The sequence below is a fragment of the Herpailurus yagouaroundi genome, unplaced genomic scaffold (genome assembly GCF_014898765.1).
Source record: "Herpailurus yagouaroundi ecotype Mexico unplaced genomic scaffold, PumYag 220, whole genome shotgun sequence".
In the NCBI taxonomy this organism is placed as follows: Eukaryota; Metazoa; Chordata; class Mammalia; order Carnivora; family Felidae; genus Herpailurus; species Herpailurus yagouaroundi.
The window spans coordinates 691,054-704,858 of record NW_024412451.1 but is presented as its reverse complement, the minus strand read 5'-3'; the positions used below and the strand labels follow the sequence as shown (position 1 = coordinate 704,858).

Sequence of the window (13,805 nt, the reverse complement as noted above, 5' to 3'; positions counted from 1 at the left end):
TGGGCGCGGGGGGCCGGGCCCCGCCAGGCGGCCCCGGGTCGTCCAGGAGGCGCTGGGGGCCCCCGTGCGCGCCGCCCGCATCCCCGCCCGCGCCGGCCGAGTAGAGCTTGCCGTTGCTGAGGCGCATCTCGCGGACCGCGCGCAGCGACAGCAGGGCCCGGCTCGCGCCGCCTGGGCGCCGGCGCCGGCGGGAACGCGATGTCTTGCGGCAGGACACCGCGTGCCGTAGCTCCTGCAGCATCTCCTGGCACACCGACACCTGTGGGCGGCGCAGGGCGGGGCGCGGTGGTCACGGTCCGTCGCTCGCTCTCCTCGCCGCCGCCCCCTCGCCTGGCTTCCGCGTCCTTTTTCCCTTCTCTGCCTCGACCCCCCTCACCCCGCGCCCCCGGGCTCCACTCCTCCCCTCCCCTCTTAGCCTCCGCTTTTCGCGTGCTCTGTCTCACCTCTCAGCTTCTCTCTCTGCTTCCGTCCTCGGGTTTCTCCCTGAGCCTGCCCTCGCCTCCTATCCAGGCCCCTGTCTTTCCCTTTCTTGTCATTCCAAAGTCTCTGACTGCCTCCTGCTTGTTTTCCATCTTCTGCCTCTAACTCATGCTACCAACTATGGCAAGACCTATTTACTGAGCGCCTGCTGTGTGCAGGGATCAAAACAGGAAGTCCCTGCCCTCGTGGAGGTTGTATTCCAGTGCAGAGACAAAACTAACAAAAATGTAAATGCAGGGAGTATGTTAGCCCGTGATGAGTGCTGGGGAGAATAAAATTGGCAAGAGGTGGGGAGCGATACTGCATCTGGAGAAGGATATTAGGGAAGACGCACCAGGAAGACCTTCAGTAAGACTGCAAGGCTGTGCAGGACAAAGGTGCCGAAAGGGAACCGGGTGGTTTGTGGGAGGAACCACAAGCAGGGGCAGGGTTGCTGGAGTGAGGTTCCCAGGGGAGAGAGAAGACAAGGTCGAAGAGCAGTGGGGCCCACAGGCCACTGTAAGGGTCTGGCTTTTATTCTGAGTCAGGTGGGAGGCACTGGGGAGCTTTAAGTAGAGGACTGCTGTACACAGGATCTCCCTGGTGCTGTGCTGAGAACAGATGGAGGAGGCCAAGGGCGAGCTGAGTGGCAGTGGCCAAGGAGGTGAGAAGGGGCTGGATTCTGGGTGTATTTTGAAGGTGGAGCCGAGAGGACTGGCTGAGAGATCCAAAGGAGGCATGAGACAGAGGGGAGAGCCAAGGGTAATCACATCTTGGTCTGAGCAAGGAGAATGACAACATTGCCTGGTGCGTGGGCAGGAGCTCTGCCTTGGCCATGTGATGTTAAGTGGGTTACCTGTCAGACATCCATGGGAAGATCAGAGTTCACAGACCCTGGGTCCAGGGAGAAGTCCCTGTGAGGGATGCTCACTGGGGGTTATGGCAGGCGGCTCCCTAGAGTCCTGCCCTCCAGTGTTCCCACCCTGTGTGGTCCCCTCTGCCTTTATATCAGGGCTGCTGTGTGACCAACAGAATATGGCTGGTGGCTTCTGCTGGGTTGGCCCTTGGATCACTTGCTCTGGGGCAAGCCAGCCCAGCCGCCACGGCGTGAAGACACCCAAGGAGCCCTACGGAGAGGTCCCCGTGGGAGGAACTGAGGCCTCCTGTCAGCTGCCATTGAGTGTCTATGTTCCCCATGTTCTTTATTCTATCCTAGGATGTTTTGACACAGAGAAAACCTTGCTGGTCAGGGAGAGAGGGGCCTTTCCACAGCTAGATTCTTAGGGATAGCAGAGGGCTGAGAGCCCACCTCTCATATGCAAACCAACCGATCCCAGCTTGTACCCCCACCCTCCAGCTTAAGCTGACTCTCACACCAGGCTGCCCTAAATCACCCAGGACCAGGTACACACAGCTACAGACCACCCTCTAGCCTTGAGCCCACCGACATTATCCACACTAGCCAGTTCTAAGCTGTTTTGCCTGCCCGGTGCCCCAGTGCCGTCTGTGGCCTAGCCTTTCAGCTCCGGTTCCTGACCAAAACCTGGTGCTTCCCCTGTGGCCCTACGTGGGTGGCATCACCCCCTCCTGGAAAATGTAATAAAAATCTTCTTTCGGTGGCATTGGCCTCTCCGTGTCATCACTTAGTCACCTCCATAAATCAAAATCCTGCAAGTACATTTGGAGACAATATGCCACCTTGGAAGTGGACCCTCTGGGTCCAGGCGAGCCTTCGGCCAACATCATGACCATGACCTCACCAGAGACCTTGGCAGCCAGAACCACCTGGCTAAGCTGCTCTGTAAACTGATGTAAGTTTGCTGTTTTGAGCTGCTGAATCTTAGGAATGTTACGTGGTAACAGCTAATAAAGGTCATCAGTATAGCGGTGGTCTTACAAACCATTTGGCTGGGTGGGGTCACCAAGGGGTGGAGAAAGACACAGAAGAGTCCAGGACGGAGCCCTAGAACCCCTCAACAAAGGACGGGCCACAGAGGAAGGAGAAAGGGGGGGGGCGTAAGCATGAAGAGAGGGTTTTGAGGCGAGAGCTCAGCTGTGCCAAAGCCCATCACTACCTCACGTATGACGAGGCCTGAGACCTGGGCTGGATTTGGGCCTGGGTCACTGGTGACAAGCAGCTTCAGTGGGGATGTGGATGGGAGTGTGTCGGAGACTAGATGCAGCACAGGAACTGATGCAGCAGAAAGATACACTCTTTCAAGGCTCTACGGTTAGGGGAGGAGTGGGGGTGGTGGCCAGGAAGGGAAGCGGGGTCAAGAGAAATTTCTGGAAGATGGGAAAGCTGATAGCACGTCTGTATCCTGACAGCCTTGATCCAACAGAAAGGAGGAAACTGATGGTGGGCGGAGGGAGCAAAGAACCGCTGAGGGATGTCCTTGGGGGGGCGAGAGAGGAGATGGGGGGCAAGGGGAGGGTGCCTCAGCTGGAATTATGGGTATTCCCTCGGAGTACCTGACAGGGCAAGTGGAGAAAGACAGGTGCCTGGATGTGGAGAGGTCTGTATGCTCTCCTCTAACTCCTCCGCTTTTCTCAGGGAAGTGGAAGAAAGGTCAACAGCCAAGGTGAGGAGGGGGAGGGGGCTGGGGCCTGGAGAGGCGGAGGTGGACCCGTGAGGGAGCAAAGGGGCACGAGTGGAAATGGAGGAGTGTCACTGGGCAGCACCGGCCCCGTGGAGCTGGGACCAGCCAGCAAGCCCGCTGTCTTCCAGCCGCACCCACTGCCTTTTTGTCACTTCTCAGTTCTCCTTGCTTTACCCCCTGCCCCTCCCCACTCCTTCTCCCCAGCCCTTCTTTTCCCCTGCATCCTCACCTCTGCCCATGCCCGCTTTCCCTCCTCTGCCTTTCCTCACGCCCGGCTTCCCTCTCCCTTCTGTCCGTACGCACCTCTCCTCGGACCCCCTTTGCCCCTAGGGGCTCTCGGATCCTCTCTGCGCCCTGCTCCTGGCCCCTCACTGCTCCTAGACCCCCTCCAGGAAGGCTACCAATGCCACAGTCTCCATGCCCCTCCGCCCCTGACACTCCCCTTCTCCCCCACGCCCTCTGCCAGCCTCCTCACCTCTTCGGACTCTGCCGATCTCCGTGTGGACCATATGAATTCCATGACCGCCACGAAGACGGCAATGATGAGGCCACAGATGAGCACGACAAAAATGCCACCAATGTTCTCCATGCCCAGACCTGGGAGTCGAGGGGGAAGTCACAGGGTGGGGGCTGCGTGGGCACGGGGGCTTTAGAGGGCTTCGGGATGGGCGTGGGGTGTGGGGGAGCTGACCTTTAGCTCGATGATCCTCCTCCTTGGGGCACCGGCCCCCCTCCCACCACTTGCGCTTCAGGATCTCCAGCCGGTTGTTCTCCTGAAGCTGCAGGATGGCCAGGGTGATCTCATCCCGGAACGGGGAGCCTGCACCGGATGGACAAGGGGGTGGACTGGCCGTCGGGGCCGCGGAGCCCTGCCCGCCCAACTCCCAACTGCCCCCTCGCCACGACCCTTCCTCCTGCCTCCGCCGCATCCCCGGGGCTCTTCCCCCTCTACCTTCAAGTCTGACCACTGCTTGCCACCTCCGCTGCCACCACCCTGGGCTGGGCCCCCACTAGGCCTCATGTCACATTTGTCACCGTCCCCTCCCTGCCGTGCCGCCCCTCACCTCCCCCCACCAGCCAGAGGGACAACTTCAGAAACAATCATAGAGCTCGCCTCTCTCGTGCTCAAAATTCTCCAATGGCTTCCCGATGCAGAGAGCACCAGGTCCTTCCCTCGGCCTCGAGATCTGGGGTCCACTGGCCCCGCCACCTGAGGCTCCTGCTGCCCCCGAGGCTCTCTGTGCCAGCCACACCGGCCTCCCGGCTGTGCCTCGAGTCCTCCAGGCACAGTCCCACCTCAGGATCTCTGCCTGGAACGTTCCTTCCCTCCTGTCACCCAGGCCTCTGCTCGCATGGTGCCTCCTCAAGGGGTCTTCTCCAATGACCTTCACTTAAAATGGCACCAAGCACCCCCTCCCTGTCAGTCCCTTCCCCTTACTTCACCTCAGAGCAGTTATCACCACCTGACATCACTTTATAAAGCTCGTGTTTATTGTGTCCTTGCCGTCTGTGCCCCTGGTCGAAGGCAGGAGGCTGGGGGCTTCGCGGCCCCCTGCTGTGGTCTTCCAGCACAGTGCGTGCCACACACAGTAGGGCATTAGGCAATCTGCTCAGTGAATGAATCTCCAGCCACCTCTCTCCTCCCTACGCTCGGATCCTCTCCTCAAACCATCCTTCTGTCCCAAACACCCCACACGTGTCCCGTCCTGTCATTTCCTCAGTCACCACACCTCTTCAGCATTTCCCAGGTGCCAGAAACTGGGGACATGGGCAGGTGGAGTCATTAGTATTCAGCAGCCCCTATGATGTGCCGGGTTTGTAGACCCTTGGTTAACGGACATTAATTCAAGTCCCTCATGATCCTGGTATTACCGGGTGTTACCACCCCCATTTTCTGGACCAGGCAGGTGACATTCCTGCCTAAGGTCATGCACGGAGTCGGGGGGGTGGTGTGGAGCTGGGATTTGAATCCAGGTCGGTGTGACTCCAGAGCCCGTCCCCCCGAAGCACCGGGCTACGTGCTTCCCTGGCACAGGGAAGCTGCTAAGACTGGAGGTCATTTGTTACGCAGTAATAGATAACTAACACAGCAGTCATCAGCAGATAGATGGATTTAAAGGTCAAAATGTCAAGATTTGGTGATAAAATTGCTGGGTTTCCAGCACTGAGCCCTGAAAAAGCATGTCCAAGTCTCCCAGGCAGACCCATCCCTGCCCCCGTCCCTTCCATCATCTATATTCTGAGCACCTGCTCTGAGCTGGGCTGTGGGCTCCGTGCAGAGACTGTAAGGTACATAAACCCAGGTCTTCCCCCTCAAGGGGTCCTCAGGCCAAAGGGGAAGGGGGCAAGTGTCATGGCCTGCAAGTACTGGGCTGTGCACAGTCACACGGGATTCTCCCAACAGCCATGGAGGGCTGGAACTGACTGCTGCCAGGCCCGTGTTTGCGGGTTGAGTGCAGAGGCTCAGAATGGCGGTGACATCCGCCCAAGGCCACACACAACATACCTGGCCTGCCACAGGGAGGGCCTGGCCCAGTCCCGGGCCGGCTCACGTGGCTTGGTTTCGGATACCCAGCGCCCCCTCCACATTCCCCAGCCCCAAGGCTGCCATACCCAGTGGCATGCCGATGCCGTAGCCCTTGGTGTCGAGGAGGCCCCCGATCTGGGTGAGGTTGCAGTTGAGACGCCGGTGATACTCGTTCATGGTGGACTCGAGCAGGAAGGCGTAGCGGGAGTTGAGAACACGCGCGATGCCTTCTTCCGTGCTCTTGACAAACACACTGGGCTGCTTCGACTGCATGTAGTTCCACATACGCTGGTACGTCTGGTACCGTGAGTTCTGGGAGGAGGGGACACGGGGAAGTCAGGTGAGGGTCTTTCCACCCCCCGCATTTCCCCTGAACCCTGTCCCCTGCCCTCCAGGAAGTCTCTCTCAACTGGAAAGAGTGAGGAGACCAGAGGAAGGCAGGAAGAGCCAAAGTCAGAGGAGAGGGACAAGACAGATTGCTCAAGGTCAGGTCCAAGCCATCTGCACGCCCACCAGGCCAGCGAGGGCCCTGAGGACAGAAGGCTTGGGAAGAAGGAGCCATGGTCTATTCTTTAGCCCCTCTTCTCTCTTCCACCCCTGGGCCTGGCTCAGCCTGACACCCAGCCCTGTCTTCCGAGTGCTCCCAGGCCTTATGCACAGAAGCTCAACCGCAAATTTACCCAGGGCCCAGCCTGGGTCGGGGAGATCTGCATCATGCCAAATAGGACCATTTACTTCCTTTAGGCCCTGCAGGAACCTTCTGGCGAATGCCCCACCCTGCCCCAGATAGAGCCCCGAGGGAGAGGCCTGTGGAGGCCAAGCTGGGGATGACCACCCCCGTCACTACTCCTGACACACGCCTTCCTTCTCTGATCTGATGTTCAGACGCTGCTCTTCCTATGTGCCCCACAGGCCCCTCCCCAGGGCTCAGCCACCCCCCAAACCTACTTTTCTGTTTTTCCCAGCTGCAAACTGGTCCCACAACCCACCAGCGAGACCCCCTCTCCTTCATGCTTCAACCAGTGGCCCCTGCCCAGCTCCAGCCTCCCTCAGACCATTAGTCTACCCCTGTTTGCCCCAGAGGGAACTTTCAGCTCTAAACAGGTCACCCCTGCCCAGTAACTATTCCCACCTCCCCACTTCCAGGTCCTAATCTCAGCCCTATCTTGGCATTTAGGGCCTCTACGGTCACTCAAGCCTCCTTGCCGGGCTTGCTTTCCTTTGATTCTTTCCCACCACCCCATAATACACAGGGATGCACACCTTTCATCTTGAAGGGCCTTGCCTTCCTCTCTGCTGGCCCATTTTCCCAGGCCTGACCCTTCTAGCAGCCTCCATGACCCCATTTGGCCCATCTAGCACTGATACAACATTAGATCCCATATCTGCCTCCCTTCTGTTCCCTGGGGGGAAAGTCCAGTTTCTCCAGCCAGACAGCAACACTCCCTGTGACCCCACAAGTGTGTCTTCTGCTTCTCAGCTTCCCTGACTGTCATGACAATCAATCCCTCTGACCCAGGAGGCCCTGCCCAGCCCCACCCTGGGCAGCTATGCACGGTGGGGATACCAACACCAAGCGTGGGCAACTTCAAAGGCCCCCACCTGAAAGAAGGTCATGGTGGAGCCAGCATGGATGGTGCCATACTCAATGTTGGTCTGATCTGCCAGGTCATCAGCTGACTCCACGGGCACCTCCATGCGCTGCACGGTGAGGAAGGCAGCCAGGTTGGCCGTGTAGGAAGAGATGATGATCAAGGTGAAGGCCCACCTGAGGGGGAGAAGGAGCGAGCTACAGTCTGGAGGCCCTCGCCCCCTGCCACCCTCCCACTGTGGCCATGCACCCTGTTGGTGGTGCCACTCTTAATGACCTCAGCATCTAGAAGGCTCAGTGACTGCTGACTAGTGGGAAGGCTGGAAGCACCGATTCTAGAGCCAGACTCCCTGGGTTTAATACTGCTTCCAGAGATTTCCACTTTCAGATCTAAGAGAATAAGATATCCTGAAAATACCCTCCCACCATCAACAACTAGAAAATTAGACAGAATATAGAAAACTACTTAAAGACGTAGGACAATAGGCATCACAGGACTGTAATCCCTGAGGAAAAAAAAGCAACGAAGTGAGACTTATCGTTGCCCAGGCTGTCTGGCTGAATTTAGTTTATAGAGTGAGGTGCCAGAAAGGGAAACCCAAACAGTCTGGCAATCTCATGAGTTGCAGAGGTGGAGACCGGAGAGGCCAAGATGGCTAAAATTTGTGGGACAGGGAACCTAAGAAGAGGGAGCTGCACAGAGAGAAAGGATTCCAGAAATGTGCACAGAGTCCCCTTGAGTCTTTGGCTGAATATCAATCTGTGTACACATAGGGTGGAACTCTAAGGGGCCAGAGAAGAACCGCTTTCAAAGACAGAACAATTGCCAGGGTTTGCACAGGGCTGGGAACCTTTTGAGATCTCTCCAGCCTGAGGAGCGAGATCTGACCGAACAGATGAGACATTCAGTAGAGACCCCAAAGGACAACATATTACAAATAGAGTTAAGTCAGCCCTAGAATAAAGACTATGCCAGATCTCTAACAGCTTTAAAAAACAGGCCTGGAAAGGATCAAAATTATCCACAAGGAATTTAACTGCCCGCCAGAGAACGTCCAAGACTCTTTAAAGTAATACATTCAACAATGTAAAACAATGTAAAATTCAAAATGTCTGTTATCCAATAAAAAAATACCAGATAGGGGTGCCTGGGTGGCTCAGTCGATTAAGCAACTGACTTCGGCTCAGGTCATGATCTCACAGTTTGTGAGCTCGAGCCCTGGGTGGGGCTTTGTGCTGACAGCTCAGAGCCTGGAGTCTGCTTGGGATTCTGTGTCTCCCTCTCTCTCTGCCCCTCCCCCACTCACACTCTGTTTCTCTCAAAAATAAATAAACATAAAAAAATTTTTTTAATGAAGAGATTTTTAAAATGAGGAATATGTCTTTTATATTTACCCACACATCTACTATTTCTGGTATTCTTTGTTGCTCCATGTGCATCCAAGTTTCCATCTAGCATTAGATGGAAGAACTTTTACCTGAAGAACTTCCCATAACTTTTCCTTTGCTTTTAAAAAAGATTTCATTTTCATTAAAAAAATTTTTAAACATTTATTTATTTTTTGAGAGACAGAGACAGAGTGTGAGTGGGGAGGGGCAAAGAGAGAAGGAGACACTGAATCCGAAGTAGGCTCCAGGCTCTGAGCTGTCAGCACAGAGCCCGACAGGGGCTCGAACTCACCAACCATGAGATCATGACCTGAGCCGAAGTGGGAAGCTTAACTGACTGACCCATGCAGGCGCCCCAGAAAGATTTTATTTTTAAGTAATTTCCATACCCAACGTGGGGCTCGAACTCACAACCCAAGATCAAGAGTTGCACACTCTTCTGACTGAGCCATCCAGGCACCCCTGTCCCCAAAATAACATTTCTTGAAGCGCAAGCCTGCTGGCAATTAATTCTCCCAGCTTTTGTTTGTATGAAACATTTGTTAGTGGATCTTTGAAGGATCTTTTTGATGGATATAGAATACTAGATTGACAGGTTGTTTTTCCCTTTCAGCACATTTGTGCATTGTCTCCTGGCTTGCATACTCTCTGACAAGAAGTCTGTTGTCACTGTTATTTGATTCTTGCGTGTGTCGTCCGGGGGGGCCGCCCCGCCTTCTGGCTGCATGAAGACTCTCTCTTTATCATGGGTTTTCAGCAGTTGATTATAATGCGCCTTGAAGTGCTTTGTGTGTATGTGTGTTTATCCTACGTGGGTTTTATACAGTTTCTTAGATCTGCAAGTTTATAATTTTCATCAAATTTGAAAAAGTTTTCACCATTACTTCTTCAAATATTTTTTTTTTTTCCTGTTACTCCCTTTTTCTCCTCTCCTTATGGAACTTCAATCACTTATGTAAGACCACTTGCTATTTTATTCCTCGGGCCACTTAGACTTTGTGCCCATTGTCAGTCATTTTTTCCCACTGTGACTTCCATTTGGATTCTATTCTGTTTATTCTATTCTATTGCTGTCTTCCAATTCCCTTTTCTCTTCTGCTGCAGTGTCTGATCTGTATAAACCATTCCAGTAAAATTTCCCATTCAAATGTTGTATATTTCATCTCTACAAGTTCCACTTGCTCCTTTTTTATATTTCTCTCTGCATTACACTCAGGTTTTTCTTTATATCCTTGAGCATTCTGAATATATCTATAACAGCTCTTTAATACCCTCATCTGCTAGTTCCATCATTCTGCCAATTCTGGGTCTGTTTCAAATGAGTGACTTCTCTCTCACAGTTTCCTGTACCTTTGTATATCTGGGGTTTTTTTTTTAATTTTTAAATGTTTACCTACTTTTGAGAGAGAAAGAGACAGATTGTGAGCAGGGGAGAGGTGGAGAGAGAGGGAGACACAGAATCCGAAGCAGGCTCCAGGCTCTGAGCTGTCAGCACAGAACCTGACATGGGGATCAAGTCCACGAACCATGAGATCATGACCTGAGCCTAAGTCAGACACTTAACTGACTGAGCCACCCAGGCACCCCCTCTTTATTTTTTTAAAGATTTTATTTTTAAGTAATCTCTACACCCAATGTGGGGCTCAAACTCACAAACCCGAAATCAAGACTTGCAAGTTCCAGGGGTGCCCAGGTAGCTCAGTTAGGTCTCCAACTTCAACTCAGGTCATGATCTCGCAGTTTGTGAGTTTGAGCCCCGCATCGGGCTCTGTGCTGACAGCTCAGAGCCTGGAGCCTGCTTTGGATTCTGTGTCTCCCTCTCTCTCTGCCCCTCTCCTGCTCATGCTCTGTCTCTCTGTGTCTCTCAAAAATGAATAAAAGTTAACAATTTTTTAAATAAATAAATAAACATAAAAAAAAGACATTTACTGTTTAAGCAAATACACACACATACACTCCTAATATATTATGGGGCTCGTAAGACAAGTAGAAGTAATCTATATGACAAGAATAGCTCAAAGGATAGGAGGAGAGATGGGAGCATACTGTCATAAGGATCTCCATCTTTTGTGAAGTCGTACAATGTTACTTGAAAGTATTTTGTAATCAATTGAAGATGCATATCGTAAACCCAAAGCAGCTACTAAGAAAATTTTAAAAAGAAGTATGCTGTTGAAGTATGCTTCAATGGTAGACATGAAACAGAATCCTAAATATCTCAATAAATCCAAAAGAAGGTAGGAAAAGAGGGAAAAAGGAATCAAAAGAGATGGAACAAATTACAAATAAATAGCAAGTTGGCAGATTTAAACCCAACCATCACAGTAATTACATCAAAGGTAAATGGTCCCAACCAAGGGCTGGCAAACGATGGCCCACAGGCCAAATCTGTCTTGCTATCAGCTTTTGTCCAGCCCGCAGGCTAAGAATGGTTTTCACATTTTTAAATGTTTAAAAAGAAATTGAAGAGTATTACTTCAAGACACGTGACATATAAAATTCTATTTTCAGTGTCAATGTCCATAAATAAAGTTTTATTGGAACACAGCCACACTCATTCATTTATGTATCGTCTATGGCTGCTTTCACAATAGTCAGAGCTGATTAGTTGTGACAGAGACCGGATGGCCAACAAAGCCTAAACTATATACTATTTGGCCTAATACTGACAAAGTTTGCCAACCCCTGCTCCAAGACCTAAGTACATGCTGCCTATAAGAAACTCACTTTAGGGGTGCCTGGGTGGTTCAGTGGGATAAGCGTCTGGCTCTTTTTCTTTTTTTTTTTTTAACATTTATTTATTATTGAGAGACAGAGAGAGACAGAGCATGAGCATGGGAGGGGCAGAGAGAGGAGACACAGAGTCCGAAGCAGGCTCCAGGCTCTGTGCAAACAGCTCAGAGGGGCTCGAACCCACAAACTGCGAGATCATGACCTGAGCCGAAGTCGGATGCTTAACGTACTGAGCCTCCCCGGAGCCCCATCTGACTCTTGATTTCAGCTCAGATCATGATACTGTGGTTCGTGGGATTAAGCCTCTCATCGGGCTTTGTGCTAAGTGTGGAGCCTGCTTGGGATTTTCTCTCTCTCTCTGTCTCTCTCTCTCTCTCTCTCTCTCTGCCCCTCCTCCGCTGTGTGCACCCAGGCACCTGCTGGCTCACTCTCTCTCAAATATAAATAAACTAAACAAACAAAAAAAAAGAAACCACTTTAAATATAATGATCTGGGGCATCTGGGTGGCTCAGTCAGTTAAGAGTCTGACTCTTGATTTCAGCTCAGGTCATGATCTCATGGTTTGTGGGTTTGAGCCCTGCATTAGGCTCTGTAATGACAGTGCAGAGCCTGCTTAGAATTCTCTCTTTCTCTCACTTTCCCTCTCCCCCTCCCCCACTCATGTGCCCTCTCTCTCTCCCCCTAAAAAATATACATACATACATACATACATACATACATACATACATACATACATAAAATGATCCAGGTAGGTTGGAAGTGAAGGGATGGGAAAAGATATGCTACACCAACACTAAGCACGAAGAAGCTGGGGTAGCTATGTTAATATCAAATACAGGTAACTTCACAGCAGGCATATTACCAGGAATAAAGAGGGGACATTATACAATGACAAAGGGATCAATTAATCAAGACAACATAACAATCCTAAACATTTATGTACCTAATTACAGAGCTTCAACATTCATGAAGCAAAAACTGTTAGAACTGAAAAGAGAAATAGACACGATTTCTCCACAATTACAGGTGGAGATTGCAACACCCCTCTCTCAATAATTGATAGAACAGGCAGACAGAAAATCGGTATGGATATAGAAGCCTTGAACAACGCTATCAACCTACTGGCCCTAATTGCCATTTATAGCACACTGCGCCCACTGACAGCACGTTCTATGCAAATGCACACAGAACACTTACCAGGATAGACCATATGCTGAGCCATGAAACAAGTCTCAATAAATTTCAAAGGATGAAAATCCTACAGAGAATATTCTGACCACAACGGAACTGAACAAGAAATCAATAACAGAAAGATCTCTGGAAAACCCACAAATCCTGGTTCTATCACTGCCTAGCTGTGTGACCTTGGACTCACCTGTGAGCTAAGACAGTCACAGGCTGCCCCTCACAGGGCTGTGGGAAGAGTGAGCCACATCTGACACAGAAGGAGCACCGTGCGTGTGTGCGCTCACTATCTTGGTGACTTGGGAGAAGAGGCACCCACTGGCCTTGCTATGGAGCCCAAGAGCAGCCACTTGTCTTACCCTGACCCTTTCTGGCCTCCTGCCTGGCAGGTGAGCGTGGCCGGGTTCCCTGCAGATAGTCCAGATCTGTGGGGCATGAAGACAGGGAGAGGCTGGGAGAGCCTCCCAGACCCACTCACCCCCTCCAGCAGATAGTAACAAACAAGCAGCTAACCTCTGCTGAGCACACATGTACAGCGCTGTGCTAGGCCCTGGGGTGGGGGTGGAATAGAGGACAGAGGGATGAATAATACAGCCTCCCGCAAAAGAAAATCAAAACCCGACATGCAAAGACCCAGGGTCTGACACAACTCTCCAGAAACCAAGTCCCTTCAAACCCACTGCAAGGGCCAATGTCATTCACTCAAGACAAAACTGTTCAGTGCCTAATACACAGCAGGTACCACCTTGACCCCAAGGATACAGCATGGCTGACTGGTGATAATGACTGGGCAGGGGTGGGGGGAGCGCTCACTGGGACAGAGCAGGGGGACACAGATGGGGAGCCTGAATTGGAAGCAAGGATGTGCACTCCATTTTGGACAAGCTATTTTGGGGATGCCTGTAGAGCACACATGGGGAGGGTCTGGAGGTGAGGACTTGGTAAGCATCAGTTACAAAATGCAAGGGGAACCAGGGCTGGATGAGAAGGCCTCGGAGCGTACAGAGTGGTGGCCCCCCGGCAGGGAGAGCCCCCTGGGAGGCGTCTGAGGAAGACACGTGGTTAGGTGTTGGGCACCCTAGTGGCTCCTGGTGTTGTTGGGTGGGGGCAGGTGTCCAGCAATGCAATCCAGTCTAAACAACAGGGAAAATCCAGTACCCGACTCTCTGACCCTCACTCCTTGGTAGACAAAAGCCAAAAAAATGTCTGCATGGTTATAACAGAAACCGAAATTTCTAGAAACGCATGCATTGTTCAGATTGAGGAACAACCAGATGTTCTTGTGTTTGAAAGTTTGCCAAGAACCCCTCACCGGTTTGG

The 13,805-nt window shown here is 52.1% G+C and overlaps 1 protein-coding gene across 1 annotated transcript in view; it reads right to left on the bottom strand.

Moving 5' to 3' along the window:
* GRIK5 (glutamate ionotropic receptor kainate type subunit 5) overlaps nt 1–13,805 on the bottom strand; it is a 109,088-nt gene that overhangs the window by 55,437 nt on the left and 39,846 nt on the right. The window contains exons 16-20 of the mRNA XM_040457916.1: nt 7,189–7,354; nt 5,673–5,898; nt 3,751–3,879; nt 3,535–3,656; nt 6–259 (exon numbers count right to left, since the gene is read on the bottom strand). Coding sequence (XP_040313850.1) covers nt 6–259; nt 3,535–3,656; nt 3,751–3,879; nt 5,673–5,898; nt 7,189–7,354 — 897 coding nt within the window. The remainder of the gene's footprint in view (nt 1–5; nt 260–3,534; nt 3,657–3,750; nt 3,880–5,672; nt 5,899–7,188; nt 7,355–13,805) is intronic.